Below are 20,328 nucleotides of genomic sequence, written 5' to 3'. Positions count from 1 at the left end.
ACCACAACAACAACAAAACAAAGAAACAAAACAAAACAACATATGAAGGAAACAGCTCGTGCCCATTTATAAGAGGGGAAATACAATGACTGCTTCTCAAAGAAAACAAAAATCCCAGCTCAAACAAGCAAGGCACTGACTTTACCAAAACACCCCAGAACCTAACCAACAGAACAAAGTACTGCAACAGCCCAGAGAGCGCATGCGCAGCAGCTGTTTTTCCAAGGACAGCAGAGCCAGCTTTCTCAAGTCAGATCCCAATAACAGAAAGGGTGCGGCTCAATCCTGCTCAGCATCCACACAAGATGCATTTGGTCACACAGAACCGAAGGGCTGCTTGAGGTTTCTTGGGTCAAGAGACTCTAGTGCCATCCTTCAGTCTGCCTGCCGGGGTGGGCTTTGTTTTAAGGTCTTTAAGGGAAAGCCAGGGAAGTAACCATGGGCAAGCTGTGTGAACCTCACATCTGTGAGACCTGCACATCTGTGTGAACTGCACATGTGTGAGAATTGCACATCTGTGTGAACTGCATATCTGTGAGAACCGCATATCTGTGTGAACTGCACATCTGTGTGAACTGCACCAAAAGAAACACTGGGCAGTCACTGATGGGTGCTGTAGAAGAATAAATGGTTTTAATTTTATGTCTCTACAATTAGGGTTGAGAGTCATGTCAACCAATAGACAGACATGTCAGACACATAGCCAGACAATCTGACAGTAAAGGCAACGCCACTGGGCCTTTTAGTGTACCCAGCAGTTCTCAGACAGACAGGGGACATGGGGGCTGGCTCTTTAAGACTCATGGAGTAGAAGGAGCAGCCTGTGGTGTGTACCCTCTTTCTCATCAGAACCTGGGGCAGGCAAACAGAACTTAGAAATAGGGGTGCATAAGGAAGGGTATGCCTTTTCCTCCTTCCTCATTTAGGGAGGAGGAGTCATTGCTTATGACCCAGTTGGCAGCTCAGCATGCAGATGAGTGGCCCATTGCGGGCCAGGTTGAAGATGCAGTTAGTGTTTGCACTGTGTGGTGTGGCTAAGGGATCTCACACCGATGCACCCATGAATGGATCTAGCTGGGAATGAGACTTCTCACACAGCTCAGCATGGCAGCCCACAGGCAGCAGTGAACATCAAACAGCCTCCTCCTGTCCCAGGCTGGTGTCCCCCACCCCCAAGCCATAGGAGAGTAAAAGCAGAGAAAGAAAATCACATGGTTCTTTCCAGGCTTACAAACCTACAGGTTTGTTTTTTGGCTTTTTTTTTTTTTTTTTTTTTTTTTTCCCTTTCTTAAGTTGGTTTTAAATTGAGATCTAACTTATAATCAAAAGTACCAGGGATAATGGTGTTTGAAAAATGACATTTCAAGTATTTTATTTCATTTACTGGGAGACAGGACCTAGCTCTACAGTCCAGGCTGGCCTAGAACTTTCCATCTCAAGGTGCGAGCTATCCCTTCTAGCACTTTGAATATGCAGCTTTAGAACTCTGCAGGCAGGGTTCTGCCTTACCTGTGGTGAGTGTACAGATAAATCACTCTAAAAGTCAGGCTGAGAACAGCCAGGTTGGACTGTATTTTGCCAGGTAGGTAACAAGAGCTACTGGACCTGGAGGGATGTGGATGGGGGCTGATGATGATGGCAGCAGAGCAGCTACAAACTACACAGTCATCCTGATAGCAGCAACACAAGGAAGCTTTCAGACACACCCACAGCTAAGTGCAGGGTTACTTACACCGAGTAAATGCAATTCTTCTAGGTAGATTAACTTCAGAATCTGGGCAATACGCACAGACACATTAGAGAGATTTTAGGTATTAGTTAAACTGGTTTTTGTTTTGCTTTCCTTTATAATGACCACAGCCCTCAAAGATGCCTTTCCCCTTTATCTAAGGAAACGTGAGATGATGTAAAAAAAAAAAAAAAATGAGTTAAATAAAATAGAAAGAACACTTAGAAAAACAAAACAAAACAAAACAAAATCACAGGTCAAGGTTACATTCATGCAAAATGTCATTATCAAGGGTCACATTTCATTTGTAAAGTCAAGACGCAACACGTGTCTTAAGTTCTTTGGAAGCATTTGCAAGGCAGATTGCAAAAAGGGTTTCCAACCCACCACCAGGCAATATGACGGAAACATTCCAGAACTTACAATCTCCTCCTCAGGTTTGCTACTGTGTTCTACTGGCATGCTGCTGCCATTGCTTCTTGGGGGTACAATGCAGCCAGGGTTATGTGCCTGAGATGGAGACATGCTCTGCAAAGGTTAAGACACATAGATGCATCACACACAAGAGACGATCACAGCCAAAATATCCACTAAGTACATGCATGTTAGCAATAGCAACGACACCACTTTCATTACATGTGAGTCACGCGGCAGCCGATGTTACAGATCACAGTTAAACTACTGGTGAAATCTGACCGGGATGCACATATTCTGTGGCAAGACACATCATTAGTTTTATTAACAAGTAAATACATAAAGGCCTGTCATGTCTTCAAAATATCTATCAGGCATCTCTCTCTCTCTCTCTCTCTCTCTCTCTCTCAGAAGATATGAAAGACCAAAACATGATTGATGCAGAGAAGTAAAACCTGGGCAGTAATCATCAAACCTCCTACCACAGCCCCACATGCTTGAGAAAAAAAGGCCTTTGAGCATGGGCTCCACGACTGACGTAACCCATGCATGTTCACATGCAGCATCCAACATGTGACCTCAAGGCACTGCTCTCTGAGGACAGCACCGTTCCGTTCTGTTTGACACAGTATAGAGAAGTCAAGCATTTACCTCTTGGCTTAGGAGCGGTCTCGCTTCGAGGGCTATCCTTTTCTTATGCTCCTCTTTTACGGGCATTAGGGGTTTGAAAAACTTTGGTGGCTGAGGAGAGAATGCTTTAAAAGGGCTGACTGTTAAGGCATGAGGATTCTCTGGTGGACAACCTGAGGGATACAAAAAGGACACGAGTTTACAGATAGCAGAACGCAGAGCACAGTCACAGGCACACAGGAAGCTGGGCCATAACCTAGTGCTGGCCCCCAGCTGAAGGATGTATTGAGAAGTGATTGTATCACGAGGTTGCCAGCCTCACCAATGGAGACATACGCTGATGAGTTCACATATGAATGGAGGAAGTACAGTCACTGGGCTATGTCTCTGAAGGGTATGGTTTCTTGCCCCTGGTTTCTCTTCTCGTCCTCCGTTCTGGAGATGAGAAGCAGCCACCATCACAGCCCCTTCCTGCTATGATGTTCTGCTCTTCCCTTGCTTTAAACCATGAAGCAAGCTGATCTCGGAGCAAAACCTTTGAAATCATGAGCCCAAATAAACCTTCCTTCCTTATTCTAATTCTTCTCAGGTAGCTTGTCACAGCGATGGAGAGTTAATACCCCCATCCACAGCAATGCCTGATACAATAGTGGGAATAATATGCCAGCACTTGGTTCTGCATTCCAATGGATGGAGGTAGGAACAGGGATGAATTAGGCTAGTAAGACAGCTCCTTAGGGAAAAGTGCGTGCCATCAAACTGTCCACCCGAGTTCAGTCCCTGGAACCCACACTGTGGAAAGAGAGAACACACTCCCCCAAGTTGTTCTGTGACCTTGACATATGTGCTATGACACACTTACACCCACAACTCCCCCTTCTCATGCAATATACGCAAAATAAATATAATAACAATAAAATAGAACAAATATAAGCCTCAAAAGTTACAGAGAATTATTAAAGGGCTGGTCAGTGAGAATCAGAAATAAAAATTTTAAATATTTTCTTTTTAAAAATTATTATTAATAAGTAATTATTTTATGCATATGGGTGTTTTATCTGCATGTATGTGAGTGTACCACATGCATGCCTGGTGCCCAGAGAGGCCAGAAAAAGGTTTTAGATCCCCTAGGGTTAGAGTTACAAATGGTTTTTTTTTTTTTTTTTTTTTTTTTTGGTTTTGGGGGATTTTGTTTGTTTTTTTTTTTCTGAGAAGGGTTTCTCTTTAGCTTTGAAGCCTGTCCTAGAACTAGCTCTGTAGAACAGAGCTGACTTCAAACTCACAGAGCTCTGCCTGCCTCTGCCTCCTGGATTCTGGGATTAAAGGTGTGCAACACCACCGCCGGCCATTTCAAATCATTTTAAGCAGTCATGTGGGTGCTGGGCATCAAACCCAGGTCTTCTGCAATAGAGCAGAAGCCATCTCCCCAGCCCCTTAACCCTTTTCATAATCCATCTTAAGCACCATTTATTAGATCAATTCCAGCTCAAGCTGACTCTTCACCTCTGAATTACCAAGGTCTTTATAATCTGCATGTATTTATCACTGAATATTATATTTGCTCTATATTATTTCATATATATATCTTTTCCTTAAGGCAGGGTTTTCTCTGTGTAGCCCTGTAGAAGACCAGGCTGACTTTGAACTCAGAGAGACACCTCCTTTGCCTCCTGGGTGCTGGGATTAAAAGTGTGGGCCACCACACCCGGCCCCCATGGTTATATTGTAAAGCAACCAGAAGCTCATTAGGTATACTCAGTGAATGAACAGTTTATAACATTCTCTTGTATATGTCCCTTTTTCCTCAAGCCAACTGGTTCTGTGGAAGCATAATGATTTACCATGTTTGGCCTTTATCTCCTTCTGTTCTCTTTCCAATTCCTGATACACTGATTCTTGATTTTTGGTAGGTCAAATACAAGATAGAAGCAAATAGTTGATTTATATTTCCATAGACTGATGGTCTCCTCAAGGCACTAGGAGACTATGTATTTACATAATAATGTTACCACTGACCAAATTCATTTCTGCTATCATTTATGAACCTGTGTTAGGTATCAGAAATCAGATTTCCTTAAACATTTGGATATAGAAAGATGACAGGTAAATACTCTCTTGGTTAAGAAAACTGAATGAGAATTATGTGTGTCTCAAAACCAGGTCAGAACATGACGGACTGAGAAGTGATTTGGGGAATTTTAAATAGCAAAGTATTCTCTTAGGCTGGAGAGTGCTTGCCGAGCAGGCATGATGTTCTTGGGTCCATCCCCAGCACTACGCACATGCATGCACAATTTTGCTACGTAGGGCACACAGAAGAAATGCAGGAAGTGGAGGCGGGTATTCTGGTGAAGAAGACAGGTTTTGAACATCTGCTTGAGTGGAGTATCACCGCAAGCCATCCCACCACCACTACCTTCTTTGCTCCTGCGAGGCGAGTCCCTGGGTAAAGTTCCATAGCATGCAACATCTTGGTAACTGGGGCTGTAGTCAGACACGTCTAACTGGTTCTCAGGCCAGCCCTGCAAAGTGAAAATACAGGTCAACTGCGAAGAAATCATTCTTAAAAAAAAAAATGGGAAAGGCAGCCAGTGTTTCAGTTTCTGTTTCTTTCTGTCTTTCCTCCCCTCCCCCTCTTTTACCCTCCTCATTTTTTTCTTTGATTTGTTTGCTTTGTGTTTTTGAGCTAGGGTCTGGCTATGTAGTCCTTGTTGGCATCGAACTCAGAGAGATGCATATTACCTATGCTTTTACCTCCCAGGTGCTGGGATGAAAGGCATGTACTATACCTAACTCTTGTAATTTTGTTGTTGTTTGTTTCTTGTGACTGTGTGTAATCCTGGCTGTCCTGGGACTTGCTTAGTAGATGAGGCTGGTTTATAATCCACAGAGCCCTGCTTGCCTCTGCTTCCCAAATGCTGGGATTAAAGGCCTGCGCCACCATAGCCCAGCTGTAAATTTTTAAAAAGAATTCTTAATTAATTTTAGTATATGCTCCCCTTGTTTTACTTTTATTGCAAAACATTTTCAACATATATAGTAATGATGATTATAACATGATTAAAACACTATCCAGTAAGCAAAGTTAGCATTTTTTTTTATATTTTAAGATTTAATAAAATCACTACAAATATAATGAAAAATATTATTTTAGGACAAAGACTCTCACTACGTAGCCCTGGATGACCTCAGACTCACAGAGACCTGCTGCCATGTGCCTAGGGAGTGCTGGGATTAATTAAAGGAGTCACCATGCTCTCTGTGAAACTATCTTTGAAATCCTATGTAGCCCCATCTACCTCGCTCCCTCCCTCCCTAGAGGCAATCACTTGTTTATGTATTTATCTGACACATGTCTGTGGTGACTGAATGATTTAAAGGCCAGACTAAAACCCTTTCAAAAAGGTGGCCCTTCTATCCATAATTCTGCCTGGACAGCAGCCCAAGCTGGAACTGTCTGAGGAAACTAAATGGTATGGTTATTTGACCTAAACCGGAGATTTTAAACTATGAATAGCCACAGCCACTGGTGGGCTAACGGGACACTCACAGGAGTCGTTGCACCTTAGGAGTCGCTGCCTTTAAGGACTGAAGTTTACATTTCTCAAATATATAAACGAAACGTATAAGCACAGGTGCTGGAGAGATGGCTCAGTGGTTAAAAACACTCATCAAAGGACCTGGGTTTTGCTCCCGGTACTCACAAGTTGACTCACAACCATTTGCCGCCCCAGTTCTGGGGGCTTCAGTGCCACCTTCTGGTTCCTGTGGGTACTGCATGCAAATAGTGGACATACTCGTAGGCAAACATATACATAAATCTTTAACACAAAAATATGCACCTGTGCACTCACAGTATATTTGTAAGAACTTTGGGGGGGGGGTTGGCTTTTTTTAAGACAGGGTTTCTTTGTGTAACAGCCCTACCTGTCCTAGAACTAGCTCTGTAGATCAGGATGGCTTCGAACTCACAGAGTGCTGGGATTAAAGGTGTGTGCCACCTACGCCTGGCTTATTCTTAAGAACTTTAATGGTATTGATAAGCTAGCTCATCCTAACATACATACCTTATCATCTTCATCAAAACCAGAGAGGTCTGGCCTGCTAGAGGAGACCTGTAAGAGATGAACACTTTTTATCAATATGATTCATTTATTTAATAATCATCTTTTTTTTTTTGAGACAGGATTTCATTATGGCTCTTGCCAGCTTGGTACTTGCAGAGACTTCCTACCTCTGCCTCCTGAATGTTACTGGGCCCCATGCTCTTTTACTTTATTTTATTTTATATTATTTTATTTTTTGAGACAGGGTTTCTCTGTGTAACAGTTCTAGCTATCTTTGAACTCAATTTTTTATTGATCAGGCTGGTCCTGAATTTACAGAATTCCGTCTCTGCCTCCAGAGTGCTGGAATAACAGGCATGGGCTAGCTACCACTGCACGTCTCACCCCTGTTTCTTAATAATAGTTCTTACTCTTCCATTGTTCTCTTCTGTCTAGAATTCTCACTGGCAAGTGGCAAAGGAGGCATTTTAAGGCTAACGATTTCCATTTAAGTACCACTTTGCATTCCACAAGTATTAGTTTGTGCAATTTCTATTATCAGTTAGTTCTACATATGTTTTAATTTGTATTAAAAGCTTTTCCTTGATAAATAACTTAATTAAGAGAGTGTCTTTTAAAAATAATTCAATTAGCTGGGCATGGTGGTACATATCCTTAGTCCTATTGCTTAGGTGGTAAAGGCAGGTGATCTCTGTGAGTTCAAGAGCACCTAGGGCTACATAACAAAACACCCAAAAGACAAAACTCTGTGTGTGTGTGTGTGTGTGCTTTTGCACACAAATGCATTTCCTCTTTTCTTCTTTTGTAATACTGAGGATTGAATCTGGAGCATTGCATATGCTGGGCAAGCACGCTACACTGACCTATATCCCCAGCCTAAGAGAGTGATTTCAATTTATCACTTGTGAGTCTCTCATCTATCTTGTGTGTGTGTTTAAGTGTGGTGTGCGTGTGTGTATGCCTGCCTGCCTATGCTCACACATGTAAAGGGCAGAGTTCACTTTCAGGTGTCTTTTTCTGTTGCTTTCCACCTTGCATTTTTGAGACAGGGTCTTTAAGTGAACTCACAACTTGCCATTTTTGGCAAGCCTGGCTGGCCGGCACATTCCAGGGATCCGCCTGTTACAAGAGCATACCCCATGCCTGGCTCTTTCCTTTCCTTTCCTTTCCTTTCCTTTCCTTTCCTTTCCTTTCCTTTCCTTTCCTTTCCTTTCCTTTCCTTTCCTTTCCTTTTCTTTATGGATGCTAGAGATCCAAACTAGGTCCTCATGCACTAAGGCGTCTCCCAGCCCCCTATTATCTACTTGTATACAGTACTGAGTGTGGACATTTGCTCGGCGGGCTAGTCTAAGACAGTTGTTGAGTTTGAAATCATTCCTGGCAATTCTTGAGATCAGGAAGCTGGAATCCCAGGTTTTCCCTAGAAACACTGCAGCGCCTTCATCTGCTGCTCCCGGGAAGGGAGTGCTTTGATGTGGTCCTTACACTAATCTGCCCTTACTTCCCGACTGGCAGAAGCCATTTGTCAAGGGAATTTTCTACATGAATTAGTTGAGAAAGATGATCAGTACAGGCAAATGTCTATGGGAGCCTGGCTGTCTGGTAGGCACCCCAGTACCAAAAGTCAGGCTAGGCACTTTGGGGTGCCCACTCCAGGACTGTGTTCCTGTTCCTACCATTTAAGCTCTAAACTCATGTCCCAGATCCGTGCGCCATTCCCAAATCCTGGAGTCACATGAGCAGCAGGTCCCGCCAGCCTGTACTCACATTGTGAACATTCGGTGTACTGAAGCTTCTCCGAATGTGCCGGGCTTTGGTGGAGAGGGCCTCCTTGACTGTGACAGCCTGTAAACACACAGCAACACAAAGACAACAGCTAGGATTGCCTCATAAGATTATAAACGAAACGTGACTTTTAGAAGATTCAGAAAACCCAAATGTAAAAACCCCTTCAATTGTACACAAACACAAACCAATATATATAAGACCGGTACCCCGACTACATGTGTTTAAAACAACAAAAGAAAAACCAGGCTGGAGGGACAGCTCAGCTGTAAAAGGCTAGGCTCACAACCCAAAACAGGAAAACCCAACCTATCAAAAACATTAAAAATTCCAAACTGCTGGGTGGTGGTGGTGGTGGTGGTGGTGGTGGTGGTGCACGCCTTTAATCTCAGCATTTGGGAGGCTTCTGCTCTGAAGGGGTATGCACCTGCTCATCGCACCAATGCTGAGTGTAATTTCTTCTTCTTCTCCTCCTCCTCCTTCTTCTTCGACATGGAGGCTCTCATGTAGCCTACGATAGTCTTGAACTCACTATGTAGCCAAAGATAACCGAACTTCTGAGCCTCCTGGCTCCTCCACATTGCAAATGCTGAGATTACAAGTGCACACACCATTACCATGCCCAGTTTATTCAGTACTGGAGTTCAAACCCAAGTCTTCAGCATGCTGGGCAAGCACTTTACCAAGTCTGAATTCACTATTTTAAACCAAATGTCCCACTGGCAACTTAGATGCCTGAATATTGGGAATAAAATGATAAAACGTGGTTCAACATAAGGACTTTGGAGTCAATCTACTTGGGCTCTACTTGGCTTTACACCAATGCCCTGCTGTGTAGCTTCTCCCGGCTTTGACTTTCTCTTAGGAAAAATGAATTACACTAGTACTTTCACCCGAGGGTTATTTTGACAAGTAAGCCACATAATATAGCTATATCATCTCAACACAGTGCCTGGGGGCTGATGTGGCAGCACACATCCACAATCCCAGCACGCAAGGCAGAGGCAGGAGGCCAGCCACAAACTGGAGACGGTATTTGTTTACACTGGGTGAAGATGTATCACTGCGATTGGTTTAATAAAGAGCTGAATGGTCAATAGCTGGGCAGGAAAGAACAGGTGGGACTACAGAGGGAGAAGCTGGGAATGAATCTAGGCCTGGGAGATGCCAGCAAGAACCTGAAGAAGTGGGACATATAGTACACAGAGGGGAGGTAGCCAAGCCACTCGCAGACCGTCGATTAATAGAAAGAGTTTGTGTCAAGTTATAAGAGCTAGTTGGGAAAAAGCCTAAGCCAAGGCCAAGCTTTCATAATTAATAATAAGTCTCTGTGTCATTACTTGTGAGCTGGCAGTCCAAAGGAAAGTCCAACTACAGACGTATACATTGAGTTCTAAGCCAGGCAGGTTCCAGAGCAAGACCCTATTATCAAAACCAAGAATGCATACATAAATACATACATACGTGCACATGCACAGACACACCCATATATATATCACCCACACCACACACCTACATGATGAACACACACACACACCCCACCCATACATACCACACCAATACATACACCACACACATCACAGACATCTCACCACACAATATCACACCACACAATCACACCACACAATACGCACACATACGTACACACACCACACATGCAACATACACACAATACACACCACATACACCACACACATATCATACACAACACACACACCATAGAAACACACACGCATGTCACACACACACACACACACACACACACACACACACACACTCCTCTCATCAGAGTCCTTTCACTAGGGAAATGGCTACCCAATGGCTAGGAGACAAGGAGAATGCTGGGAAAAGGAAGGGAAGAGAGAGGCCTCCAAGAGACACCATGTAGACGCCAGGAAGACAGGATGCGCCAGGGGTTCTCTGATAAGATAAAGTCGTGTAGGAATACATAGATTAGTAGTTATGGGTCAATAATTAAGAGAGAGCTAGCCAGTAAGAAGCCCTAACCATTGGCCAACAATTTTATAATTAATATAGCATCGCTGTGTTTATCTGGGGCTGAAGGGTGATAGGACCTGTCGGGACAGAAACCTCCAACTCCATGTCTCTCCCCACTGCTGGGGAAGACTGGCGCTGCATCCTCAGGACACGACTCACCTGCCGGAGCCGCTCCAGACTCAGAATGTTCTCGACTTGCAGCACACCACGCGTGTACTTCTCGATATACGTCTCCCCATCCAAAGTGCCCTCGTTCTCACTCCGCGCTGCCAGGAGAGCCAGGGTTTCCCGGTCCTCGATCTCCTCGGTCGCCTAAAGGCACAGAAATGAGACGACTGTTTTTCTGTGAATGGCGTTCTTGTAAGTGCGGAGTGCGGCGAACCGATGCTCTCCTTACACTCTTCCACAACGACACGTGAAGGGGCAGCACGTGTTACCTTTGGTATATTGGACACGATCTCATAGGTCACTCCACAAGAGTAAAATATATTTATCAGCGATATTCTTCTCTTCAGACTCTGGGTGAAACTCTGGTAGGAGAAGAAAGGAAAGCTGGGTTAAACTGTGTGGCAAATCTACTTCATATTCTGCAAACCAGGAAAGAATTATTACCAAATGGTTCAAGGAGTATAGTATAGATAAATTCAACCAAACAGAAAGAAAATCAAGCAAAACCCCTAAACGTAAAAGGAGGTGGGCACGGTCGCTGTCATCCGGGCGAACTTAGCCCCACCCCTTGGTAATCTGGCACAGTGTGTCAGCCCCCTCTCTCTGCTCCTGGCAAGCAGCACCTGGCTCTACTATGCAGGCACAGGAGGTCCCTTTAAGAGACAGGCTCCGTCTACTCCTGCTCTTTCGACCTTTCTCTGTGGAGGCAGGTCTCTTTGTCTGTCTCTCTCTCTCCCACTTCCTCCACTCCTTTCCCTTCCCCCAATAAAACTTCCTTCCCATGTAAGTTCTGTCTGTAAATCCCTGTACTTGGGAAGCTGAGACAGGAGGATTCCGTATCAACTTCAAAGCTAGTCTGGGTAGCACAGATAATATAATGGGCTTGAGGCCAGTCCCGGCTACTGAATGAGACCTTGTCTCAAGTAACCCACTAAAATACATAATTAAATCAATAATAGTGAGCAGAAAACAACAAAATCAAAGGAGAAAGTTAAACCTCAATATCTTGTCTCTGGTTGGCAAGATGGCTCTGTGAGGAAAGGCACTTGTCTCCAAGCCTGAGGACCTGAGTTTGATCCCCAGGACCCATACACACTGTGGAAGGAGTGTACTGACTCCCGCAAGCTGCCCTCTGATCTCCACACATGCTTTGTAGCATGCAACTGCACATACACTAAGTAAATACACAAATGTAATAAAGCTCTTTCTAAAACTTCTTCTCTCAGGCTGGTGTAGGGACTCACATCTTTAATCTCAGTGCTCAGGAGGCAGAGGCAGGAGCATCTCTGTGAGCTCAAGGCTTTACGTCTCTGTGAGCTGTGGTCTATACAGAGAGTTCCAACCAAAGCTGCACGGCGATACCTTGAAGAGCAAACATACAACTGTGATTTTGGGGTTAGATTGGCAGAGGTGTGGCATCCCTGGAGTTCTGTGGGTTTTGTCAGCCTCCTTTGTGCTAACTGCTCTTCATCTCTCCAGGGGTTAGCCAGTTTTCCTAGAACAAGCTGGAGCGCTGTCAGCTCTGCTGACAGTACCTCTGACATGGGGTTTGATAAAGCAGCAGGAATTTACACGGCCTCAGTGTTATCACTAACGTGCCTGGGCCTCTTGTCTCTGCTGCTGCTAAGATAGTTATATCTGCTGCCTGCAAGGACTATAGGTTCTTTGTAAATATTTATTTATTTGTGTGTTTGCTTTGTTTTCCGAGTCAGGGTTTCTCTGTAGCTTTGGACCCTGTCCTGGAACTCATTCAGTAGATGAGGCTGGCCTTGAACTCACAAAGATCCACCTGCCTCTACCTCTGCTGGAATTAAAGGCGTGCACCACCATCACCTGGAAATAGGTTCTTTTTCTTTTCTTTTGAAGAGAAGGTTTATTTCATTTGTGTATGTATGTGTCTGTGTGTGGGTACACGATTGCACGTGTGTGTGGGTGCCCGAGGAGGACTGAAGAGAGAGTCAGATCCCCTGGAGCTGGAGTTACAGTCCGATGTGAGGCATCTGAAAACTCAAATTCTCTAGATGGGCAGCAAGTGCTCCTAACTGCTGAGCCAGTCAACATGGTAAAGTTAATGGTTTAGGGCTGACGCTTCCTTCTGCGGTCTTCACCTGGCCACCATGGTCACGGGTTCCACCAAGCCTGTTTACCGGTGTTACAAAACATGATGTGACACAGAGGAGAGCATATTGCCCTGCCACTACCTGTTTGTTATAAATATTGGCTGCAATCCGCTTCCGTAACACTAACTCCATAGCTGCCGGGTGGCTGAGTTGAACTGTGGTCTTCACGATCAAGTATATTCTTTCATTCTGTGGCGTGACCCGATTCAAGTGAACAGAGTCATGTACCGAGGAGTCCCAGGAGGCTGTGGCTGAAACCTGGGAGGAGCAGAATGTTCGGGGACAGGAGTAAGCCAGGACAGGTAGAGCAGTTTATGACACCCCAGAGAAAGAAAATCAATTCTACTTGCTGTTACCAAATACATTTCTTCCTTCATCTATTTTGAATGGTGACAAGGGTAGCATTTTGTTCAGGCTAAGAGCTCATGTGAAGACCTCAGCAGAGACCTGGGGGTAAATTACCTCGTCATCACTATGCTTTATGATGGGCAGATAGAAGAACTGACTGCCATGCTCCTTGGGCAGGATGGAGTTCACGCCCGATGCGTGCGGGCCCACCAGCTGCTCATTGGCACTAAGGTCGTCCGCTGATCAAGTTCAAGGCACAAGATGAAAACAGAGTAAAGAAAGTCAGATTTTAAGCAAGTACTAATGTTTTAAAACATTCCTTTAAACTTAATTTTTCCATTTTATACTTTTTGTTTGTTTGTTTGTTTATTTATTTATTTATTTATTTATTTATTTATTTATTTATTTTCAAGACAGGGTTTCTCTGTGTAGCAGCTCTAGCTGTCCTGGAACTCTATCTGTAAACCAGACTGGCCTTGAACTCACAGAGATGCACCTGCCTCTACCTCCTGAGTGCTGGAAGTAAAGGCGCGTGGCACCATCACCCGGCTATTTTATACCTTTTTTACTAATTAAAAGGAAAAGCCTAAAGGTAATGGGTTTCCTGGTAGCGTTTTCTCCTGTGACCCCCTGTCTTTGGTTTCCTCTCTGTCATGTCACCGGAAGTCCATTACCCTCTCTTCCTCTCCCTACCTTGAGGGTTGAGGGTCAGACATGCAGCTCCTCAGCCCTTGCCAAGCCTAACACACAATCTCCAGGGGCCACAAATCATTAATGTGTTCTGAGCAATGTCCTGGATGCTTTTTTGTGAGATTAGACACCCACAGCCCTCCTCCGTGATGATAGGCCATGCTTATACATGTGTCCAGAGTCAAACTGTCACCTAGTGTGCCATATCAGTAATTACCAAAGTGATCTATACACCAAAAGAACACGTGGCTGAGGAGATGATGGTCTTAGTTGACCTTGATAATTCTTACCTACTTACCATTCAGATCCAGAAACAGAACCGGTATATGTGTTTCCATTCCAGGAGGTGGGACCCTAAATTCAATGACAAAATGTAATCGTAAGAACATGTGTGCTTTATAGTTTTTAATTAATAAAACACTCACTGCAGAGCCATGGAAATGGAAGGGACCCACTGTGGGGTTGTGGAACCGACACATGTCACACCACCACGTTTCTTTATTATGTTCATCTTGTTATGTCTCTGTATGTGAGGGGACACACATGCCAAGGTAGAGGGCAGCTTGCAGGAATCCTGGGATTAAACCCAGACTGTCAGGCTTGACAGCAAATAGCACTAAGCTGTATTTCCAGCCCCTATCATTTTTAATCTTTCATTTCCTACAGAAAACTTTGCTATAAAAACATATCATTTTTTTTTTTACTCCCATGTTGACCCAAGTCCTGGGAATCATTGTATTATTACAATATTATAATTATTATTATATAAAAGAACGACTAGTCATATGCATTAGAGGTGAGTAACTAAAACGAAATTTATTTAAAGCCTTTCAAAAAAACAGCTCCAGGGGCTGAAGAGATGGCTCAACAGTTAGGAGCACTTTCTCTTCCTTCAGGAGACACAAGTTCCGTTCCTAGCACCCCACTGTGACTCACAACTCTCTATAACTCTAGTTCCAGGGGATCTGATACCCTCTCCTGGCCTCTTTGGGCAGCAGAGACACATATGGTGTGCAAAAAATACATGTAGGCAAAACATACATACACCTAGGAATGAGAAATAAATGAAGTATTTTTAAAGAAAGAAGCAATCCCTGCCATAGTGACAAGGGAGCTACTGTTAGATGGAGGGGATGGCTCAGAACCCAGGGAAGTAAACAAAAGGGACAGTCACACAGAGAACTCCAAGGGAGTGAGTACACCCCATGAAAGCAGAGACCACGTAAGGGCATTGCTCAAACTGGCCCGGCTTCATTAGAATCACTGCAGAGGGCTCTTCAAGAGCCCTGGGCAGGTGTTTCCTCTTCTGAATCAGATCTAGGACGGGACCCAGGGTGACATTTTTATGAACACTCAAGATGATGTGAGGCTGGAAACCATCACAAAAGAGAGGCTGAGGTGGTGGCACACATCTTTAATCCTCAGCACTCAGGAGGCAGAGTTCGAGGCCAGCCTGGTCTACAGAGCTACACAGAGAAACTCTTGTCTCGAAAAATCAGAGAGGAGAGGGGAGAGAGAGAGAGAGGAGGGAGGCAGGCTGGCAGGCTCAGGTGAGGACAGCTTACTAGGAAGGGCTTTGAGGAGCAACAAGGTCAGAATGAGCTGCCTCCTCACCGGGAGCAGTCTGCAGAGAGACTGCACACTACATACACAAAGGCAGAGGCTGCAATGAGCAGCAGGCCGGAAGCTCTGTGCCTGCAGACACAGATTCGCCCTTTTCCTCAAAGGAGACAATGAAAGTAATACTACTTCCATTATCAAGAGAGATGGAGATACCCCTTATGTGCCTCTCCATTCAAAAGGGATGCTGGATTTTCTCCTAACCAATAAGACCAAAGGCTGGGGATGGAGCTCATGGGTAGAGTGCTGGCTTCACATGGAGGTCCCGAGCTTGATCCTAGCACCGCCAAAACAAAACATAAGTAGTGACAACAAAAAAGCAACTCCTCCCACAACAATAACAACAAGAAATCTAAACAACAACAAAAATTATATATAAGCAAATGTCCAAGACATGGTTTTACAGTGAGAACGAGAACTGGAGTCAACAGAGCAGCTGGGCAGTGGTGGCGCACAACATCGATCCCGGCACTTAGGAGGCAGAGGCAGAGGCAGAGGAAGAGGCAGGCAGATCTCTGTGAGTTCGAGGCCAGCCTGGTCTACACAGCGAGTTCCAGGACAGCCAGGGCTGCACAGAGAAACTGTCTCAAAAAACAAAAGCAAGTAAACAAACAAACAGCTGCCATTAAATATATACGAAGGCATTTTATAGGTACAATATGCATTATAATATACAGGCTACATCCAGATGAACAAGCCTCTTTATATATTATCTCTAAGTCTTACAACAGAACAAAAAACACAGTTCCCCTTATATACCAGGAATAAAGGCAAAAAGGAGCTTGAGAAACACAAATAAGAAACTGAGCTAAGTTGGCTGCGTACTTGCCTAGCATGCACGAAGGCCTGGGTTCAATCCCCTGCGTTGTATAAAAATGGGTGTACTGGCACAATACCTATAATCCCAGCACTTGGGAGGCGGAAGCAGGACGATCAGAAGCTTATGACTCATAAAAGTTGATGGGAGATGTCATTCTGTATGTTTCTCATACTGGTTAATAATAAAGCATTGTTGGCCAATAGGAAAGGAAGATAGGAGGGACTAGGAGACAAGGAGGAAATAGGAAGTAGTAGGGAGGAGTCAAGATGGAGAGTCTGAAGAAAGCAGTATGCCGCCGGCTCCCCGGTAAGAGAAAAACATAGATCAGCAGAAATGGGTTAGTAATTAAGACAGAGCTAGCCGATAAGAAACAAGTAACAGGGCCAACAGCATTATATCTAATACAGAGTCTCTGTGTATTATTTGGGGCTGGCGCAGCAGCAGGACAAGACCAGGCGGCGGCAGGCGGAAAAACTGTACTCCTTACAAATGGCGCCCACGTGGTTAATAAGAACTTCCACTTAAAATTTAACAAAAGCTTAGCAAAATTACAATTGTGAGGCAGCAACTAAGGTTGTTTCGTGTTTGGGGTCACCACAACACGAGGAACTGTATTGAAGGGTCGCAGCAGTAGGAAGGTTGAGGGCCACTGCTCTGTGCCATTAATACTGGCCACATTAAGCATGCGCCGGGGCAAATAAGTTCTATTTTGCATGTTCTTAACCCAGTATAATTTGAAACCTCCTTCTCAGTCTAGAGGGAGGAAACAGGACCCAAGAAACCCCTTCAAAGGAAAAGGGGAATGTCGCGTTAGAGAGAGGATGGAATGCTGGAGATGGGTGGCCCTTCCCTCAGCTGTAGCTAGCTGATCCCAGATGCACAGCTCTTGTCACAGGTGATGTTCATCACCCTGCCTGACCTGCAGAAAGGGTGGGTGGCCTTACCAATCAGCAGGTGCCCCGGGGATGCCACTGCCGGGGGCAGGTACCAGCACCGCATTCCTTTCCTCCGTCAGCCCTACCCACTGCTCCACCAGCCTGGCTTCCCGCTCCATGTCGTCTTCTGTTTTCTCTGTGGAATGTCAGGAGGACATGAGTGACAGCAACTGAGAAGGGAAACTGCTAAATGCAACACAACAAGATTCTCACTCTGGAACATCCAAAAGTGTTCATTATCTCTTCCCTATTCCAAAGAAGGAACGAGGCTCTGAAGATCAAGCATGAACATCCAGACAGACATAAGATGTGATGCCAGCTTCAGGTAGCAGAAGACAGAAGAAACACACAGAGCAGGGGCAGTGGCCAGAAAGGGGGCATTGCTGGTGCTGCATCTTGGGAAGGTTTAGGAATACACACCGCATCTACTTTACAAACTTGATATGATGTAGCTTATAAAGACAAGACACATTACAAAGACAGGACATTTAAAAGCACCAAATACCCCTGCTCTGCAAAACATTGGTTTTCCTTCATGTTCCTTCATTGTGAAAAGGATTTTACTGGATATATTTTTTTTTTTTTAATCTTCATGCTCCTAACTCAATTCTGGGCTTCCCTGGGTACACTCACTGAATTTTCATCAGTGACCTAGGCAAACACACATGAACCTACACCACATAGGGGTTAAGATGGTTTATCAAGGTGAATTATGTTGACATGAAAGGAAGCAATATCCACATGTACTGGGACAGCACTAAGTACCATGAGTGACTGTGAAGCCAAGGTGAGAATACAAGGTTATTCATCTGTCCGTCCATCCATCTATCTATCCATCCATCCATCCATTCATCCATCATCCATCTATCCATCATCCAACCATCATCCATCCATCCATCCATCCATTCATCCATCATCCATCTATCCATCATCCAACCATCATCCATCCATCCATTCTCCATCCATCCATTTGAGGCAGGGGTTCACTGTGTAGTCCTGGTTGGTCTGGAACTCACTATGTAGAGCATGCTTGCCTTGAGCTCATAGAGATCCACTTGCCTTTGTCTCTCAAGAGATAGGATTAAAGCTATAGTTCATAACTATGATGATGATGGTGATGACTGCCACTGTACAATACTGAAAAAGCTGCTCCTATGAGTGTTTAATCCCAGGTACATTTTTTTTTTTTTTTACTTTTATTTACTTTGTGTGTGGGATGGGACAAGCATGTCACAGTACATATGGACATGAGAGGACAGCTTGTAAGTATTGGTTCTCGCCTATCACTTGGGCTCTGGGGAAGGAACTTGTGTTGTCAGGCTTGACGACAAGTGCCTTTATCTGCTGAACCATCTCCTGGACCCCATCACATACCTTTTTTATTGCTGACTTTTTTAATCTGTTCGTCTAGGTATTCCCGTCGTTTAATGAGTGCATCTGACCATCTCTCTCTTACACAGTTCAAGTCTTCTTCCTGATGACAAGAGAGGGAAGATTTTTCTTTCTCTATAGAATGTGTAGACAATGATTCCTTTAGTATAAAAAAGGTATTTAAATAGATTGGGGGATTTTTTTTTTTTTTTTTTTTTTTTTTTTTGGTTAGGAAAGGCCATTGAATGTCATAGTGATTAATTAATATGTGAGAAAGCAGGTCATAGATTACTCCATGCTGACCAAGGATGTTGGTACCCAGAAATCAGAGCCCCTGAATCAGAAGGATAGTTACACTGAAGGGCAAGACAAGCTCATGATGCTAGAGCAGGATGATCTTTAAGCTGCAAGATGATTTTACGCTGCATGTGTGCGCACACATGTCTGTGTGCATTTGCATGGTCCCAATCCCCCGAAAGATGTGGATTTCAAGCAGGAGCTCCCGTAAGCAAAGCTTAAAGCACAGAACATCAAATGGTGGCGAGAGACGGTGTTGATGTACTTCAGAGTTCAATGGCCTTACTATTAACACACAATTTCCCCCCCTGAAATGCAAAGAACAGGTCAGCAGAAAACCGTCTATATTTGCTGCAAAGATTTTACAGCCAACCGCCACCACAAGGATAACCAGAGATCTCCCATGCAAAAACTCCACATGCAGTCAGCCATGCTAGAAGAACTCCCAGAAGCAACTGCTAGACTTCACTGTAAACATGGCAGGAAGCACGCCCAAAGCCACAAGACATTAGTTGATGGCACAGCTGAGATCTAAGGGGATCCTGACCTCCTCCCCCCCCAGGTCTGTCTTTGTTCCCTTTCATCTATGAGTAGAGAGAGAAAAAAAACCAGCAAAAACAAACCCATCAATTCTACCCCAGATGCTCCTTGTCTTAGCTTTCCTCACAAGAATGACCTGATCCTAAGAGTGGGAACTTGGAACCTTTTCCTACAATGTCCCGAGACTCAGAGCTCATGCCCGAAACTGTAATCTCGGCTGACTACTTGGACCATGACCCCGCCATCATCCATGGCTGTCAGGCTAGTTGAGGCTGACTGGGTATCTATCCCGCATTCCCAACAAGAGAACACTGCTATTTAAATTCTCAACATGATGAACTAAGCTTGACTCTAATGAGAGGGAAACTGGTTATGTAAAAACACAAAGGTCTGTGCACAGTCTCCAAGCTTGTTGCCCAATAAAAGTGGCTTGTTTTGTTTTAAATCAAACGGCATTTAGGGTGACAGTAATCTGCCAGAAGTGAGAGGCAATGTGCAGTTAAGTAGAAGAAAGACAAGAGTGGACCAAAAAACTGACCAGAGAACATTGTGTATTTTGAGACCATTCATCTTAATATTGCCATCGTGGCACGGCTTTGCTAGCTGGTCACTGGGGCTGGCAGAGCAATCAGAGCAGTGTCTGGTTACAGATTTGGAATGGGCAGGAAAATCAAGAGAAAAAAATTTCATCCTTGATCACATACAGAGCAAACCAAAAGCAAGTGAGAAGCTGCCCATTCTCACTCCATGGCCCTGTCTCCACCTCCCTGGCCTCTGCTTTGCGAAGGCTGGCGAT

At 44.4% G+C, this 20,328-nt stretch overlaps 1 protein-coding gene across 7 annotated transcripts in view; it reads right to left on the bottom strand.

Annotated features, from left to right (window-relative positions):
- The window catches only part of Kif13a (kinesin family member 13A), a 177,642-nt gene that overhangs the window by 11,148 nt on the left and 146,166 nt on the right, over positions 1-20,328 (bottom strand). For 3 of the 7 annotated variants that reach the window (XM_051194333.1, XM_051194334.1, XM_051194340.1), the window contains 13 exons: positions 18,699-18,798; positions 17,334-17,460; positions 14,248-14,303; positions 13,374-13,498; positions 12,993-13,169; positions 11,061-11,153; positions 10,783-10,935; positions 8,608-8,685; positions 6,841-6,888; positions 5,190-5,295; positions 2,795-2,946; positions 2,153-2,257; positions 1,733-1,774 (listed from right to left, as the gene is read on the bottom strand). In XM_051194333.1, coding sequence (XP_051050290.1) covers positions 1,733-1,774; positions 2,153-2,257; positions 2,795-2,946; positions 5,190-5,295; positions 6,841-6,888; positions 8,608-8,685; positions 10,783-10,935; positions 11,061-11,153; positions 12,993-13,169; positions 13,374-13,498; positions 14,248-14,303; positions 17,334-17,460; positions 18,699-18,798 — 1,362 coding nt within the window. The remainder of the gene's footprint in view (positions 1-1,732; positions 1,775-2,152; positions 2,258-2,794; positions 2,947-5,189; positions 5,296-6,840; positions 6,889-8,607; positions 8,686-10,782; positions 10,936-11,060; positions 11,154-12,992; positions 13,170-13,373; positions 13,499-14,247; positions 14,304-17,333; positions 17,461-18,698; positions 18,799-20,328) is intronic. The other 4 variants (XM_051194338.1, XM_051194339.1, XM_051194336.1 and 1 more) reach the window with 3 other exon arrangements.

Source organism: Phodopus roborovskii, unplaced genomic scaffold, assembly GCF_943737965.1.
Source record: "Phodopus roborovskii unplaced genomic scaffold, PHOROB, whole genome shotgun sequence".
Classification (NCBI taxonomy): Eukaryota; Metazoa; Chordata; class Mammalia; order Rodentia; family Cricetidae; genus Phodopus; species Phodopus roborovskii.
This window is presented reverse-complemented; position numbering and strand designations above follow the sequence as displayed.